Source organism: Mytilus edulis, chromosome 9, assembly GCF_963676685.1.
Source record: "Mytilus edulis chromosome 9, xbMytEdul2.2, whole genome shotgun sequence".
In the NCBI taxonomy this organism is placed as follows: domain Eukaryota; kingdom Metazoa; phylum Mollusca; class Bivalvia; order Mytilida; family Mytilidae; genus Mytilus; species Mytilus edulis.
In genome coordinates, this window is record NC_092352.1 from 64105774 (window position 1) to 64125413 (window position 19640).

A 19640-nucleotide genomic window follows, 5' to 3' on the forward strand; every position below is an offset into this window, starting at 1 on the left:
TGTCGTATATTGGTATCACGTCGTCGTCTGTGCTGTTGTCGTTGTCAGCGTCAGCGTCGTCCGAAGACGGAGTTTTTCAGGATAATTACTTTTGAATAAGTAAAAAGAAATCAATAAAATTTTAACACAATGTTTATAAATTCAAAATGAAGTTTGGGATTGATTTTGGGGGGTATGGTCCCAAAGGTTTATGAATTAGAGGCCCAAGGGGCCAAACTCAGCATTTATCTAGTTTCAGGACAAAAAGTTATGTATTAGCATTTTTCTACTTTACAGACAATAACTTGTGTTTAAGTGTATGGATCTCTATAAATTTACCAGAAGGTTCAATACCACTAAAGGAAGGTTTTGGATTGATTTTGGGGGTTATGGTCCCGATAGTTAAGAAATTAGGGGCAAAAAAGGGGGCCCAAAATAATCATTTTTGTAGTTATCAGACAATAACTTATGTTTTAGTGTATGAAGCTCTCTGAAATAAAACCACAAGTTTCCATACCATGAAGGGGTGGCTAGTATTACCTTAAGGGGGTTATGGCTCAAAATATTTTGGAATTAGGGGCAAAAAAGGGGAGAAACTAGGTATTTCTGGTCAATGGACAATTGAGACAATTTAAACCAGTGTAAGGGGGGTAATTCTAAAACATTTAACATACAATGTTGGGTATGTTCGGATTTACCTCCCTTACACTACTTGTATCTTTAATACTAAAATTACGAGGTCCAATTTGTCAGCCGTCATCACGTAAAAACAATGAATCAAAGAATTCAACTTTATATATAACTAATATAGTACAATGGTGTTAATTAAAAATTGCACCACTCTAGGCCCGTTTGTTTTCCACGTAATTAATATTGCCAATAATTAAGAAGTTCCGGATCGAGTCCGACACCGATACCAATAGTATATTCACCTGTTACCTATTACCTTATCTGTACGTTCCGCATCTGACAGGCGCACCACCAAACAGTGTATTTAGAATTTTGCTGTATACTGTTGAGTAAAAAATACTCCATTCCAGGTCCTTTTGTTTTCCAAATTATTAATATTACCAATAATTGATAGGTTCCAGGTCGACGGGTTCAAACAGAAAGATTTTGAAAGCAGAGAAAAATGTGCACCTTATACATGTTATAATCGGCATGACTTTATCAGATGACAATACCAATACTAAAATAAGGCATACGCATAGTTATATATCAGTCACGGACCCGCGATATCACGGGTGTGTTCTAGTATTATGTAAAAAGAAATGTCAGGTTTTGAGCTAATTGACAAAAAAGTGGGAGGGTAGGTGTTTTCATTTTTTTTTCTTCAAATTTCTCAAATTCCAAATTTTTGACAAGTTAAAAGAAGAAATCTTTAATTGCACAATATTGCGCAATAGATTTGTAAGATCTTGACATTTGTTTTGTGTCAGAAACTCGTATTTATTTGTCAAAATTTTTATCGCAATCCGAATTCAGAGCTGTATCATTAGCTTGAATGTTGTGTCCATACTTGCCCCAACTGTTCAGGGTCGTATAAAGCTGCACCCTGCGGAGCATCTATTTTTATTTTTTTGTAATCTTATTATAAAGAATTTTCCTCTGAAACTACTTAGACAAATTAAAACCAGATACAACCTTGCCTGCGACCATGGCCGACATGGATAAAAATAGAAAATGAGGTTAAAATGCAGTATTTAGCTCATATATCTCCAAAACTAAAGCATTTAGAGCAATTATAACATGGGGTAGAAAAGTTCATCAGGTTAAGATCTCACAATTTTTAGTAGGGTATTTTGATTGAAAATGTGTCCAATGACTCTGCCATCCAACAAACATGGCCGATATGACTTAAAATAGAACATAGAAGTCTATTAGAAAATTGTTTAAAAACAATTTCAAATGGTCACAACTTGAACATTTATTCAAATAATGATAAGGGGGCTTTACTGCATACGTCCAAGTAAAAAAAAAGTTGTACGATCTTGAGGCGAAAACAACATGCTCTTAACGTGTCCCAAACTTATCTATAACATTTTCCCATGTGCTTGTTACGTATGTTTTACATGTATGTAGCGAACAGGTATACATTTGAAAAATGCTAGAGCTAAATGAAAATTTTTATGTTACTTAAAAATTTCCTGGTCTTAAATTGTTCAGGAAGCATATACCTTAGCATTTCACAATGTAGTTTAAACTTATACAACGTGCATTTAATGATTGCTTAGCGTTCCTCTTAAGTGAATTTAGTTAAATTTCTCTGTACATCTGGTGCACGTCGGCCTATACGCCAATGTGTGACACTGGCATAACTGATAAAGTCTTGTGAAGACGAAACGCACGTCTGGAATATCAAATATATAAGCAGGGTACTTTTGATAAACACATATACAATGTATCAGTCCTTTATCTCAGTAGAAATGCCTGTACCAAGTCAAAAATATGACAGTTGTTATCCATTCTTTATATGAGCTTTTGATTTTGCCATTTGACTGCAGACTTTCCATTTTGAAAATTGTTGAGAGTTTGGTATATTTTTATTTTACTTTTTCCCACAGGCACTCGTCTCAGAATATTTTTTTCCCTATTTTCCTACATACCTTTATATAACACAAGGTACTTAACTCGCGATTTAAAAAAATGTCAGGCGGTGACGAAATTCTGTTGTATGCCGATTTCTCGGCTGTCAACCCCACTAAAACTTGTTATTTCGTAAATCTAAATTGATTTATCTTCACAATGGTGTATAACACGCCTACTTTTGTTGTCGGAATCATCCGTGTTATATAAAGGTAAATAGGAGGAAAAACGAGTGCCCGTGCTTTTTCCTCACAGATGAATGAAAGCATATGACACTAAAAGACATTTTAACCCTCTTTGGATACTATTGTTTTAGACACATAAATTAATATGTACTTGACTTTCCTTTTCAGATGTAACTGTGGACTGAACACCTTTTGCCTTTTAATATAGATATAAGTTTTTGTCAGTAATATATCACATACAAAACAAAAGACTTTTGGTTTTCAAAATTATATAAAAGGTATCATACATGAGCAATATACATATGTGTACCACTTTAAAAATTTAAAACAATTCAATGAATTAATACTTTGAAAAGAAAATGAAAATAACCCTTTATGCATTTGTTGCTTCCAAATAGACAACTTTCGAGTTCGATGCATTTCCGTCAAAAACTCTGGTTTTAGTGAACATCATTTGTGCGTTTAGGGGCGACGTCACTTCCATTCCAATGTTGAGCGAGTGGTTGGAAAACTATAATTCTATATTGTACGAATTATTCGGCAAATTGAATTCTCAAAATTGACAATCAGCATTGCTGTCATTAGGGAATTGTCATTAAGTACCTACAGAACAACCATTATTTCTAGTTTATCCTGCACAATGACGATCACTAAGACGCTTGATGAACGTAAATAGTGCAGGGGTACAGGCGACCCCCTCTATATGGTAAATGATAGTCATAAAGGCGCGTATAATTGACGAGTTTTTTACGGTGACGGATGAAATCGAAAGTGGTCTATTGGATCTGAAAGGAAGAATAACTATACTTCATCCATTACCTTTTCCATTTTGTTTCAGAAAAGAATACTTAGATTTGTACATCAGTTACATTTTTAATGGATCAATAGAAAAACAATATACTGCATTTAGTGATGGTTTCCTTAAGGTCTGTGATAGCAAAGTTCTGGTAAGTTATCAAGGTTGACAAACAATGATTTAGCCAATGAATATAGATTCTACCACTGCATCAAGTGTGATACGATATTTATGAACACGAAAGAGTCACATTTTCACATTAAAATTGCTAGCTAGATTCCTTGAGCGTTTTGAACATTTCAAAATTAAATTTTGAAAATGGATAAAATATTATGGTATTTCACGAGATATAGTGGTGGGATCTGTTTCTCTAATGAATTTTAGACGATATACAGACACATTTCATCCTTCTTTTCGAAAGATCTTCAAAAATAATGTGTTCTTTTTTGTTTTTGATGTGTCAGGCATGGTCACCTTTTACAAGAAATCACAATGGTAATTTCAGAGGAGAGCAAGAAAATTTGACGTAATTATCGAGTATTGATCAAAGAAGAATCGACTCGAATTCAATTCGAATTAAATATCCGTGTGATCGAGGCATAAGATTTAACTGTTGATAGAGGATAATTAGAGATAAAATATCACCACATCTCCTTATTTTTATATTGACATGTGGATATGTTATTATGAAATACATACTGGTTATATATTATCAACCAGATTTTTGTAGTAAATTATTGATTATTGATTATTGATTATATGCGGTTGGGCGGGCAGGCCTGCGGGCGGGTTTACATGAGGGTTGCTGCCAAACAGTGTCTGTTCATTTATATGAAAATGCTTTTGAAGATTTTTTTTCAAAATATAAATATGTGGTGACTTAATGAAGGTCAAGTTCAATTTTCACGATTTTAACTTTTCTCATTGTTGAGTTATAGCCCTTTCCCAAGAATTCAATTAATTCAAAACTGTACATAGGGAAATAGCTCATTTAAAAAAAATAACAACATTGTATTAATGATAAATAACATTTTGGATTATTTTTTTTCTTTACTTTGGTAAATTGTTTGAAGAATTTTATGGTAGGTTTGTTTGTTATTCTGTATAAACTCATTAACCAAAATATATATATATATATTTTCTTTAATGAAGTGAACTCCTTTTATTAGATAATAATCTATTTTTGTCGAGCCTGCAACTTTTGTTGCAGAAAGCTCGACATAGGGATAGTGATCCGGCGGCGGCGGCTACGGCGGCGGCGGCGGTGTTAGCTCACTTCTTAAAAGCTTTATATTTCAGAAGGTGGAAGACCTGGATGCTTCATACTTTGTATATAGATGCTTCATGTTATGAAGTTTCCGTCAATCACATGTCCAATGTCCTTGACCTCATTTTCATGGTTCAGTGACCACTTGAAAAAAAAGTTCAAATTTTTTGTAATGTTGAATTCTCTCTTATTATAAGTAATAGGATAAATATATTTGGTATGTGCGTACCTTGCAAGGTCCTCATGTCTGTCAGACAGTTTTCACTTGACCTCGACCTCATTTCATGGATCAGTGATCAAGGTTAAGTTTTGGTGGTCAAGTCCATATCTCAGATACTATAAGCAATAGGGCTAGTATATTCGGTGTATGGAAGGACTGTAAGGTGTACATGTCCAACTGGCAGGTGTCATCTGACCTTGACCTCATTTTCATGGTTCAGTGGTTATAGTTAAATTTTTGTGTTTTGGTCTGTTTTTCTCATACTATATGCAATAGGTCTACTATATTTGTTGTATGGAATGATGGTAAGGTGTTCATGTCTAGCGGGCAGATGTCATCTGACCTTGACCTCATTTTCATGGTTCAGTGGTCAAAGTTAAGTTTTTGAGTTTTGGTCTTTTTATCTAATACTGTATGCCATAGGTCAACTATATTTGGTGTATGGAAATATTTTATGATCTTTATGTCAGTCGCGCAGGTTTTATTTGACGGTGACCTCATTTTCACGGTTCATTGCACAGTGTTAAGTTTTTGTGTTTTGGTCTAATTTTTTTTAAACTATAAGTAATGGGTCAACTATATATATTGTTAGCTGTACATGTCTGCCTGGCATGGTTCATCTGACCTTGACCTCATTTTCAAGGTTCATTGGTCTTTGTTTAGTTATCTTGGTTAATGTTAAGTTTATGAGACAGTTGTAATAAAACTAAGCTTTATACTTAGGACTATCAACATAATATCAATGATTAGTATAGAAGGCGAGACATTTCAGCGTGTGCACTCTTGTTATTTTAGGATATATTTTATTTCATTACATTACATTGTGTTGACATTGATAGATAAGTTGTAGATCTATATTTGGTTGTGAGAAATGAAAGAAAAAACATTTGGAACTATTAACTAAATATATATAAAGTATGATTACACTAAGTAATTTGAAATTATTTTCACCTTTTATTAAGATAATTGTGAGCAGCAAACATGTTCAGTAAAGTAAGATCTTCAAACACATCACCATCACCAAAACACAATTGTGTCCTTTGTTTAATATGCACATAGACCAAGATGAGCGACACAGGCTCTAGTTGGTATTACCACTTGTTGAACACCGGGCCCAAACTATAGACCCATAAATAAGGAGACATATATATGCACATCTATAATGCATACTAAACAAGCCAATTCTGTTCCCACCCCAAAAGAGTTAAATGGTGCATGCCTCACTTGGACATTTGATCACATATTTGAAAATTCTGTCTTGAGGAATGGAGTAAAAATAAAGCTGGTGAAAACTAAAAATGATTCTAGGGTATATAGTTCACCTCTTACCAATAAAAAAGGGCAAAATTAAGTTTCAACAAAGTGGTTATGGTAAAAAAAGATTACACTCAAATGTTGTATATGCTTGTTTGCCTCAGTCATTGATAATTTTTGTTTTTACAGGAATTATTTCATCCATTAGAACTACAATCGATGGTCATAGGCAATGAAAATTATGACTTCCATATATTAGAAAAGGTAAGTAGTTGTCAGTTGCATTAGCGGCCCCTCCTTACCAACTTTTAGAGGAATATATATGTAATATTCATAGCAGTTTCTAAATGAAGAAGTTTATTACTGTGACTTGACTGGTAGTGTTGCTCTCCACCAATTGCATCTTATTCAAAATTCTGACCAAATTGCAATTTTGTTTTTTTAAATCAAATTGTTAAACTGGTCAGAAAATTGAACCGACTGCTGCAGAAAACCACAGCCAAGTAATGAAAGTGCAAGGTGATAAAATAAAACATACTTACAATTCTATAAGACCTCCACTTTTATGATTTTGTGACAATATATGTCCCTCAGTTTGTATAGATATAGTATAGTCATTACCATGCTAAAGGTGAACTGTTGTTATTTTGAATTGCTATAAAATGGTCCAAACTAAGCTGTCATATAATTTTTCTTTCGAAAAGTATTTTATATATAAAAGAATCAGACATTTTGTGAATTAAAAGATTTCATATTCAGTAAAATATGTGTAAAATTACAATATTTTTGGGGAAAGACGGCTTCAAACCGTCAATTCCCTAATGGGGTTGGCCACAGTATCATTCCCTCATGTCAATCATTTCGTTTCGATAGTTTGGAAACCCCCTCAAAATGTCATAGTGAAATTGACGACAAGGAGAACAGATTGACTTTAAATACATTTTTTACACATTTCCCTTCTGCTTCTCGTGAAAATATTGTATATTGAGCTTTCCCTTACACTATATACGTTTCTTTTACAGTCCGGAAAAATCAGTATTACGAAATATTCTAAATATATCTAACCTAGTGACGTCATTGTTGGAATGCCACACAGGGATATCCTTTATTCATTATAAAAAACAGTCACAGTATTTGTATACTAATTTAAAATCCGTATTTGTTAAATGTAAACCTAATGATGTTTGATGAAGTGTAGATCATTCACACACCAACATGCAATGCTTTAATCTGAGGCTATAATCAATTAATTTTTAGGTCAACTTTCGCGGTAAACAATGTCAATGGGGATACATGAGATTGGGGAGAGAAACGACAGTTGTCATTGTTTCTGTAAAGTTCTGTTTTTAGAATCTTCCTCCAATCCAGGAGCACCTCCATTGATGAGTAATTATATACTAAAATCAAAATAAATGTTTCTGAACACTTAAAATGTGACATTTAGTATATGATAAGTAGTCTTCTATATAAAAAAAAATTGTGTACCAACATAATTATTGAAATGGTTAAAAATTAAAATTAAAAAAAATAAATGTTGCTTTTTGTAGTTTATACCTATTGAGATTGGGGAGAGCAACTACAGTTTTCATTCTTTCTGTAAAGTTATGTTTTTAGAATCTTTCTCCAATTAAGGAGCACCTCAATTGATGAGTAATTACCCACTAAAATGAAAGTTAATGTATCTGAACACTAAAAATGTCACATAAAGTATATATATGATAAGTAGTCATCAATTAAAAAATAATTTTGCGTACCAACATAATTATTGTAGAGGTCATTTTTTTTTTCATTTTTTTTTTAAATATTGCTTTTTGTAGTTTAAAGCTATTTATTCATGAATTTTACAGATATATCAAAATATGGGATCTGGAAACAAACTTCACACAGCTTATATCAATCATATTTGATTTTATAAGTACATGTATCCCTGTGATGAGAGTTGTAACTGGGAACTTTATACGGATTTTTTTTGTGTTATTAAAATTTGCTGTTACTAAATATTAAAAATTATTATAAATTAAGGAATGTATCTCCCTCATGCAAAGCTCTGATTCCTTTTACGAGTTTGGCTATACTTTTTGGACCTTTTGGATTATAGCTCTTCATCTTTTATATAAGCTTTGGATTTCAAATATTTTTGCCACGAGCATCACTGAAGAGACATGTATTGTCGAAATGCGCATCTGGTGCAACAAAATTGGTACCGTTGATTTTATTACTACCACTGGGTCGATGCCTCTGCTGGTGGACTATTAGTCCCCGAGGGTATCACCAGCCCAGTAGCCAGTACTTCGGTACTGGCATGAAAATACGGATTTTTTTTGTGTTATTAAAATTTGCTGTTACTAAATATTAAAAATTATTATAAATTAAGGAATGTATCTCCCTCATGCAAAGCTCTGATTCCTTTTACGAGTTTGGCTATACTTTTTGGACCTTTTGGATTATAGCTCTTCATCTTTTATATAAGCTTTGGATTTCAAATATTTTTGCCACGAGCATCACTGAAGAGACATGTATTGTCGAAATGCGCATCTGGTGCAACAAAATTGGTACCGTTGATTTTATTACTACCACTGGGTCGATGCCTCTGCTGGTGGACTATTAGTCCCCGAGGGTATCACCAGCCCAGTAGCCAGTACTTCGGTACTGGCATGAAAATACGGATTTTTTTTGTGTTATTAAAATTTGCTGTTACTAAATATTAAAAATTATTATAAATTAAGGAATGTATCTCCCTCATGCAAAGCTCTGATTCCTTTTACGAGTTTGGCTATACTTTTTGGACCTTTTGGATTATAGCTCTTCATCTTTTATATAAGCTTTGGATTTCAAATATTTTTGCCACGAGCATCACTGAAGAGACATGTATTGTCGAAATGCGCATCTGGTGCAACAAAATTGGTACCGTTGATTTTATTATCAATGGAAAATTAAAACTGAATAGATTTTTCAGTCCTCACTTTCTTGAGAATACTGTCACAAAAAATTGAGAATGGTCTTAGCCTGCCGTTCAGTTGTACATAATTAAAATTCTAAAATATATTGTAGTAGTTGTTAAATTCAATTGAATTTTAGATAATTAACTCCCAACTTTAATCAAATGTTTTGATTTAGAAGGTGCAGATCTCATTGGTCCAAATTGTCTGTATGATGAATTCTTGACTAAGGAAATGAAATAACAATAAACAACAATTAGTTTCATTATTGTTAGCCTTTCTATATGTTCTAGTTGTTTTTTTGCTCATTCTTTGTTTGTAGACTATCAAAAGATACCCCCCTAAAAATTGAAACAATGGCCGTCTTTTCCCTCAGAGCTCTTCAGCTCTTTTATTGTAGGAAGTTTCCATGGGGAGATAATCATTTTTTTTCCCTAAAAGTTTATATTCAAAAGAAAAATGTTTTAGGTTACTTCCCCATGTAAACTTATCAATAATGTATTGTTATTTCACACATATTTTACTGATTATATGATGTTTTATTTGAAATGATATCTGATTCTTACGAATATAGAATACTTTTAGAAAGAAAAACTATATGAAAGCTTAGTTTGAACATATTTATAGCAATTCAAAATAATAACAGTTCACCTTCAGTATGGTAATGACTATAATATACCTATACAAAGTGATAGACTTATTATGTCACAAAAACAATAAAGTGGACAAAAATCATTTAGGATTGTAAGTATGTTTCATTTTATCACCTTACACGTTCACATTTTGACTGAACAATTTGTTCAAAATTCTGACCAGTTGAACAATTTGGTTTAATAAAACAAATTGTAATTTGGTCAAAATTTTGAATGAGGTACAATAGTTGCAGAGCAACACTAACAGTCAAGTCACTGTAATGGAACCCTCTCTTGGTCAATAACTTCTTTCAAACAGCGTTAACAGTTATACAATAAAACCTGATGGAAAACAACATATCTTAATCTTAATTGAAGCTTAGTTTATCAAAGAAGAACTATTTTGAATAAAATTGATCATAAAATTTCTACCCATTTTCAGCCCCTAGTGATGTTTTATGAAAGCGTAAAAAAGTTCTCCTTTCTGTTTAATTTTGGAAGATATGGATTCATCATTGTAAAAAAAAGGAATTTGATGTGACTGTCATACAAGTGAGAGGTTTAGTGCTTTAAAACCAGGTTCAATCCACCATTTTCTACATTTGAAAATGCCTGTACTAAGTCAGGAATATGACAGTTGTTGTCCATTCGTTTGGTGTGTTTTATTATTTGATTTTGCCATTTGATTAGGGACATTCTGTTTTGAATTTTCCTCGGAGTTCAGTATTTTTGTGATTTTACTTTTGTTTTAAAAGTCCACATAACATTAATCTAGCTTTCAGCAGCACTGGTACACATTTTCTTATCGGGACTGGAATTTTTACAAATTTGGCTTTCAGATATTTTTAATTCAAATCTTTGTTATTTGATTTTTTTCAGAATACAGAATATAAAGGCGAGTACCATAGATATCATCCAACAATCAAAATTTTCTGGGATGTCTTCCATGATCTTTCAATAGAACAGAAGAAAAAGTTTTTATGTATGTTCTATCCATTAGATATTTTAGTCTTCAATTACCAAATAATCAAATGAAAATTGTAACGGGTAGGAAACAAAACAATGGATAATGCAGTGTGTGGTCAAAATTAAATGTTATTAATCAATCTTTATTGTCTTTGGATTAGATGATACATGTAATACAAAATTATACATTGTCAGACAATGTATGATTTATTTGTACAATTTTTCAGTAACAGGAAGTTATTTTTTTACAATCACAATTAAACTTAGAATTTTAAAGGAAGGTGATATATTGTACTATGATGCTCTATGCTCTGATGTTTCTGTCTGGTATATGTCTGTTGTCCTTGGTCTCATTTTAATGGTTAAGTGACTGCTAAAAATAATGTATTTTTTTTATTTTTTTATTTCCCATTTCTTGGTATTAGAACAACTATGTTAGGTGTATAGAATTATTAAAAGGTTATCACTGTACTATTATGCATATTTTAGGGGCCAGCTGAAGGACACCTACGGGTGCGGGAATTCTCGCTACATTGAAGACCCATTGGTTGCCTTCGGCTGTTGTTTGCTCTATGGTCGGGTGGTTGTCGCTTTGACATATTCACCATTTCCTTTCTCAATTTTATACATGTCGGTCAGAACTTGATTTGTAACTCATCATAGTAGTCTCACATATTTATCAAAAATAAGTGTAAAATCTGAAGGTGTATAGAAAAAAGTCTGTATTACTGTCATTTTCAACAATTTATCTTATTTTGGCAAACATTAGCAAAGCAGAATTAGATCTGTAACTCATCATGATTAACTCACATACCAAATATCAGCCTAATATCTGTAGGCGTTTAGAAGAAAAAAGTCGGTATAACTGTGATTTTCAACAACTTATCAAAATCTATAGCTGTAACTTTACCAAAAATTAGCAGAACAAAACGAAACTTAAATTTGATCTGTAACTAATTGTGGTTAACTCACATACCAAAAATCAGCCCAATATCTGAAGGCGTTTAGAAAAAAGTCCATATAATGGTTTGTTGCAGAATGACAGAATGACGCAATGATGTAATGATGGATAAGGGTAAAACTATATGGCCCTGACAACTTATTTGTGGGGCCATACATAGAGATGTGGTATGATTGCCAATGAGACAACTATCTATTAGATATCCATTATTAAAAGGGTCTCAAAATGAAAAAAAAATGATTCTCGTTGTTTTGAATATACAAGATATGATATTTGTATACCATAAATATGAATTATAAAAAATGTGTATATCTGTAAAATTTCTTCCTTCAACCTCCCTAGATAAAACCCCCAAAAAGTTCTTTTGATGAAAAATATTGGATTCCATTTAAAAATTGTATTTTGGATTTGCTATACTTTGAAAACAATTTTGGGGACCTTCTCTTCAGCAAATCAAACTGAATCAGAAATTAAAATTTATTACTGTAATTTCATATAATACTGCGGATTCATTAATATTCGTTGGATACCAATTTTCAAGGATTTCGTGGGTACAGTATTACCACGAATTTATAAATGTTCAACGAATTACTATTTATATTTTCTAAGGGATTGTATGCAGACTTTGCCAAAACCAAGAAATTAAACATCCAGGAATATGCATTTTGTTCATAAAACCATGAAAATTGGAACCCACGAAAATAAATGAATCCACAGTATATAATATTTATAAAAATATAATATTTTATGATGTTTTGTTTCAGTATTTTTGACAGGAAGTGACAGAATTCCTATTTTAGGAATGGAAACAATTAAAGTGATAATACAGCCAACTCAAGGTGGAGAAAGATATCTTCCAGTGGCTCATACCTGTTTTAATATTCTAGATCTCCCGACCTATGATGATAAACAAACCCTGAAAGACAAGTTGGTACTGGCAATAGAACATACACAAGGCTTTGGCATCGTATAACATCTGCTGAATATCTGTTGAAAGTTGTCTGTTGTATTTAAGTGATCCAGAGTTTTTATGAAATGCCTTTTAGTTTTTAAAATGATTTTTTTTCATGCTTGATTTATAAGTATAGAAAAACTTGATTCTTAAAAAAATGTATGCAAATATTGCATAGTATATTTAGAGTTTTTGTTTAGTTTGTCTCAGATTACTTGATAATAGGAATGCATTGACGACGATTTTCATGTCAAACAAAAGACATTCAATTACCACCACTTCTGTAGAGTCACAGAAGTCAAATTAATGAAAAAATATTTTTCAATCATTTTTTTAATTTGCAAATTAATGGAAAGGCTTTTATATGTCTTATTAGATAATACAAAATATAAAACATCCACCTTCTATCTGGGGAACATTTTTTGTGCTTGTAATTTGACATATTACAGTACTTTTCATTTTACAACTTATTTTACTACAGTACTAATTTATAAAGAGAATATATAGTAAAGTACAAATGTATTTCTAAATATTAAAATATACATTTTAAGTTCATCTAGTCAAATGAATCAGTCTTAAAAATTTGGTTCCCTTGTGTATGTAATTAATTCCTCCGACAGGTTTTGATCCAAATCCCTGAAATTGTTCAGGAAGATTGCATATGTAATGTAATGATTCACCTGCCATTATGAAATTTTTGAGGAATTTTCTCTCATTTTTCTAGACTTGTTATTTTTTTTCTCATAAAAATTAATGAAAAAAAATACTAACTTTGTGCAATCAACTTCTTAAGTTTTCCTCATAGGAAATGGCACATATGTTTTAAAAGTTGTTAAAGTTTTTAAAATTTTAATAAATTTCTTAAACTATCCTGGATTTGTACCAAACTTGGACAGAAACTGGTTTATGATTAAAAGATAGTATCTAGAAGGAAGTTTTGTTAAAATTTTGTACCTGTTTTTATGCCCCACCTACGATAGTAGAGGGGCATTATGTTTTCTGGTCCGTGCATCCGTTCGTATGTTCGTCTGTCCGTCTGTTAAACTGTAAAACTTCAGGTTAAAGTTTTTGGAGTTTTAACCCCCAATTTATGGTTCACTGAACATAGAAAGTGAAAGTTCAAATTTTAGGTTAAAGATTTTGGTCAAGGTTGTTTTTGATGAAGTTGAAGTCCAATCAATTTAAAACTTAGTATACATGTTCCCTAAAATATGATCTTTCTAATTTAAATGCCAAATAAGAGTTTTTACCCCAATTTCACGATCCACTAAACATAGAAAATGATACTGAGAGTGGGGCATCCTTGTACTATGGACACACATTCTTGTATTCTGTATTTTACTTATAAATAGACTTAGTTTTTCTTCCAGTTAACATTACATACAGTCTACAGTTAAAGTTTTTTAAAACATTTATCAGATTCATAATCTGTCCTGGATATTTACCAAACTTGGACAGAAGCTTCTTTTAACAATCAAAAGATAGTAAGGAATATTTTTACAATTTCTTTTCCTAATTTTTGTTGAGCCTGTGATCAACAGCAAAAGTAGGCGAGACACTGGATTCTGCGGAACCCTTACAATTTTATTTTATTTTAATGGTCTTTTTTGTGTTTTATACCAATCTGGTGAATAAAACCCTTTACAACTATGACAGTGGGTACACAAGATTTTAAGTTCTGTGATAGATTTTTACCAAGATTTACAGATAGATTTTACAAATGTTTACATGTAAGTTAAAGTAGTACATCTGCTGTTATGGTTATGTAATGGTTTGAAGAATTGTTCTCATTTTTAACGGAATTTTCGAAGAAAAAAATGGTTATTCATTTGGGAATGTACAGTGGGTGGATGGGAGGGCTGGACAGACAAGCTGGCAGCTGCCAAACATTATCTGTTCAATAACATGAAAACCCTATGGCGATTTGTATGGCCCCCCAACGAAGTTGTCAGTGCCATATAGTTTTACCCTTGTCCAAAATTCTGTAATTCCGAAATTCCGTAGTTCCGAAATTCATGACTGATCAATTGTACCTTATAAGTTTCTTAATAATTCTAACAGAACAGAGCCTTGAGTTAATAATAACATCATTCCGAAATTCCGTAATTTCGAAATTCCGTCATTCCGCAACAAACCATTATACAGAGTTTTTGTCTAAACGCCTTCAGATATTGGGCTGATTTTTGGTATGTGAGTTAACCAAGATGAGTTACTGATCAAGTGTAAGTTTCGTTCCGCTCCGCTCATTTTTGCCGAAATTACGGGCTTTGGACTTTTATAAATTGTTGAAAATCAGTTATACAGACTTTTATCTAAACTCTTTCAGATATTAGGCTGATTTTTGGTATGTTCGTTACTCATGATGAGTTACAGATCAAGTTAAATTTTGTTCCGCTCCGCTAATTTTTGCCAAAATTAAGGGTTTACAACTTTGAAAATTGTTGAAAATCACAGTTATAGACATAATTTTTATACGCCTCCAGATTTTCAGCTGTGAGACTACCATCATGTTTGTGTCCACATGTGTTATTGTAATTGCAGATTTTTCAACTTTTTGAGACGGCGCCATTCGTGTCGCTTTGACACATCTAGTTTTTAGATATGTTGTGTAAAAAGTAAAATCACAAAAATACTGAACTTAGAGGAAGGTCAATTGGGAAAGTCCATAATCACATGGCAAAATCAAATAACAAAACGCATCAAAAACGAATGGACAAAAACTGTCATATTCCTGACTTGGTACAGGCATTTTCAAATGTAGAAAATGGTGGATTAAACCTGGTTCTATAGCGCTAACCCTCTCACTTTAATGACAGTCTCATCAATTTCCGATATTTTTACATTGATGCGTTAAATAAACAGACACAATAAATATAATAGTCAAAATATGGGTGTGACTATATAAAGGTCAAGTTCAATTTTCACGATTTTATCTATTCTCCTTGTTCAGTTATCTCCTTTTTTAATATTCAAAAGTGCTATTTATAATATGATTGAGTTATTTCTCTTTGTTCAGAAATGGTTAATTATATACATAAAGATTGATTACACATAGCCTTCATAAATAATTTTCAACTGTTATCCGTTTACTAATCATAAGGTTACTGTCTTATCTGATGGTTATAATAAGAGTGACGGATTTATTTGAAAACTGTCTTGTTTTCTAAGTGTTGATGATTAAAAGCTATATAGGAGTTGTATAAATATAGTTAGAATTTTTTTTACTTGATCCTGTTTTGGGTTCAAGATTTGCAAATTCATTAAATAATAATCTTTTATTAGTTTAAAAGTTAAAGTTAAGATACGTTGTATATCTACATTAGTTTGCTACAAACGAAAATATCTGGGACTATTATACTAACCGGACTGGAAACCGTTACATCAATCAGTGTAATAATATCTACATCACAGTCGTTAGAACAACACTTTACCTGCCCTATTTATCGATATGCCATATTGTTTTGACAGTGACAGCGTGCCTTGATCTTATTATTTCGGTAATTTGTTTTCATTACGACCGCAAAAATTTTGGTCGTATATTGGTATCCCGTCGTCGTCGGCATCTTCTGCGTCGTTGTCGTTGTCAGCATTGTCCAAAGACGGATTGTTCCAAGATAATAACTTTTGAATAAGTTAAAAAAAAATCAATAAAATTTTAACACAATGTCTATAACCACAAAAGGAAGCTTGGGATTGATTTTGAGGGATATGGTCCCAAAGGTTTAGGAATTAGGGGCCCAAAGGGGCCAAAAACAGCATTTATCTAGTTTCAGGACAAAAAATTGTGTATCAGTATTTTGATTGGTCTGAAATTGTACCACAATGTTTAATATCATAAGTAGAAGGTTGGGATTTATTGTAAGGGGTTATAGGGCAAACAGTCTAGGAATTAAGGGCCAAAAAGGGGCCAAAAACAAGCATTTTTCTAGTTTTAATACAATAACTTGTGCGTAACTGTTAGATCTCTCTGACATTGTACCATAAGTTTCCATATAACACAGGGAAGGCTGGAAATAGATCTGGCGATACAATACAATAATCAATAAGACTCGTCTGACTACTCGTAACACGACCAACCCCCTTATCTGAACCCACTCGTCCATTGCAAATAAACATGTTATTATTTTTGCAGAAACTTAATAGCTTTGATCCAAATGTATTACATCTACCTGTATCCTCATTAGCTCTGTCTAATGGGATATCATACAATATCAATTTTTGGAAGCTATGAAAATAATTATCTATTACATCTGCACCATCAAAGTTCAAAATTTGTGCTAAATCATCATTAGGATATATAAAGTCTCTACCTGTGCCGCATCTGGCATTTAGGTCACCAATAAGGATAGTATGAATATTTTCCTCTTGAAAAAAAATGAGCTCATTTTCTACTTCATCAAATGCCTCTACAGAGGAATACCTCGAGTTTTCAGGAGGTATATAGACACAACCAAGTAAAAAATTTGGTTCATGTCTTAGGTTAAATTTCAGCCAAAGAACATACTCCGAATCACTAGACAGGAAACTTAAGTGTGATTTTAATAAATTTTTAAACACAACAACTATCCCCCCAGATTTTCTGTCAAATTTTTTGCGGTTTTTGGAAAAATATTCATACCCTTTCGGAACATTTAAGATATCTAAATCATCAGTTTTTGATTCACAGAATACACAAATATCATAAGATTTAATGAGTTCCTGAAATTCAGGGTAATTAAGCTTTTTTTTAAGTCCACATACATTTAGACAAGATAATTTAATCTGAGATGACTGTCCTCTTGTATGCCTGTCCTACATATTCTGTACAATTGGTTGCTGATTTACACCAGTAGGAGGTCCAAAGTGTTTTAGCAGAAAAGGGGGGTCTTGCTGATCATTTCTGTCCATCTGTTTGTTAGGGGCTGAATGATTTTGACGGTTGTTTTGATAGGTTACATCTTGTGGAAAAATCCTACGCCCGTCCACATAAAGCTTGTCCTCCTTGAATCGGACTCGTCTACCTGCTCGTTGTTCCCTCTTAAATATGGGCCATAATATATTTCTACACTCCATAATTTCATTCGGAAATTGCTCATAAATGCTGTAATGAGTGTCTTTCAAATTGTCGCGTGCAGCCTTTAATACCCTATCACGATCCTTCCTACGCTCAAACTTTGCAACAATGGTGCGTGGTTTACCATCTTGTCGTGGACGTAGCCGATGTACCACATGAAATTTGATATTGTCAAGGATATTAAGCTTTTCCTTTATGAATTTTTGGAGAACTTTCTCAGTTTGTATATTGTCACGGTCCTCTTTTTCACATGTATCCTCCTCTATACCCCCGAATAAAAGATTCTCCCTCATAGATCTTGCTTGCATCTCCACAACCCTTTCTCTTAAATCATAATTTTCTTGTTTAATATGATCTCGTTCCATTTCGATATAGTTCAATCTTTCACTTAATTCCGAGTTATTACATTCCGTTCCCTTAACCCTATTTTCAAGTCTGTTTACATCATTTTTCATCTGCACTATTTCATTCTCCATTCTGGAAAATCTATTTTCTATGCCGCCAAGTCTTGCGTCAATCGAAGATAATGATTGCAGTAAGTTTGGTAGAGTGTCAATGTTTTGCAGTTTTGAATAAATATCATTCAATACCGCCTCGAGATTGGTCATCTGTCTTGGGTCGAGGGGGGAGGGCTGGTCAGAAAAGGACAGTTTTTGTTGAACATTTGAAGCCACGACTGCTGGTGTGTTACACGGGACGTTATATTGTGATGTATGACCATATAATACTTGTCGGGCCTGTTGAATACTATTCCCAACAGGTGTATGACATGTGGCAAGTCTATTGTTTACATCATGATTTGGTGTCTCCTGCATTTTGTGACAAAATAGAGAGTGTCAGTTCATCAATATTTATCACGTTTTTGTATATACTTGCTATTTACAGGTGAAATATTATATCTGTATCAATATAATTCAACTTCAAGTACTCCATTCCTTATGAATTTGCATTAGGTACACAATATAAGACATTCATGTGAGAGCGCCCATTACCCACTTCTGTCTAGCCCGCCATATTTGTTCAACATGTTTATCGGATTTTTTTTTTACTATCAATGTTGAACCATTAATTTTTATCGGATTTTTTAAAACTACTAATGTTGAACTGTAGAACCGTTCAACATTGAAAGTAAACAAAAATCGATAAAAAATGTTGAATGTAAATGATATGAACCTCCGGTCTTATATTAAAGGACAATATATAAGACTTCTGAGGTACATATTTACATTCAACGGTTTTATCGGATTTTTTTTTATACTATGAACCGTTCAATAACAATAGTAAAAAAAAATCCGATATAAAAACGTTTAATATTAGTGATATGCACCTCCGAAGTCTTATATAATAGCACTACGGTAAATAGAATAATTGAAATTCAGTTAATTGAGTGTGAGAGGCTATTTTAATCCACTTTATGAGTGTGTATTATATAATGTTACAATGTAACAAACCTATCAAACACACCGTGAAAAATAACATTATCTCCCCTGGAAATGCTTAACAACACGACACAAAAAACTGCTACCTTTTTTTGCCCTATATCACATAATTATGAAAACACATTACATAGATAGGGAATACTGTGCTTGTCTACACGTTTGAATGTGTAGGTGGAACACCCAGAACGATCGTCTCTAGATGATTTTTTTAAATTTGTCCCGGCCTTTCCGGGTTCACGTAGCAACACGTTTCTTTCCTTCCCAGCTATTCCTGATTATGAATTAATCTAAAACATGCATTTATCCCAATGCAACAACTATTAAACAACTCACCTATACCAATGGTGATCGTCTAATTCCTAGCCAATTCCTTTAAGCGTGTCTTTCTTGTCGACACCCATCGTTGTAGCG

At 32.7% G+C, this 19640-nt stretch overlaps 2 protein-coding genes across 4 annotated transcripts in view; one reads left to right on the forward strand and one right to left on the reverse strand.

The window, feature by feature from the left end:
- Window positions 1–13667, forward strand: part of LOC139488805 (probable E3 ubiquitin-protein ligase HERC4) — a 248104-nt gene extending 234437 nt beyond the window's left edge. For all 3 annotated transcript variants that reach the window (XM_071274726.1, XM_071274728.1, XM_071274727.1), the window contains exons 25-28: window positions 3589–3697; window positions 6477–6551; window positions 10738–10840; window positions 12550–13667. In XM_071274726.1, the coding sequence (XP_071130827.1) occupies window positions 3589–3697; window positions 6477–6551; window positions 10738–10840; window positions 12550–12758 (496 nt within the window). In that variant the 3' untranslated portion in view covers window positions 12759–13667. The remainder of the gene's footprint in view (window positions 1–3588; window positions 3698–6476; window positions 6552–10737; window positions 10841–12549) is intronic.
- A 3861-nt stretch (window positions 13668–17528) lies between these two features.
- Window positions 17529–18605, reverse strand: LOC139490103 (uncharacterized). Its single transcript, XM_071276955.1, has one exon. It carries the CDS (start codon window positions 18603–18605, stop codon window positions 17529–17531), a length of 1077 nt encoding a protein of 358 aa, XP_071133056.1.
- Between the last annotated feature and the right edge of the window lie 1035 nt (window positions 18606–19640).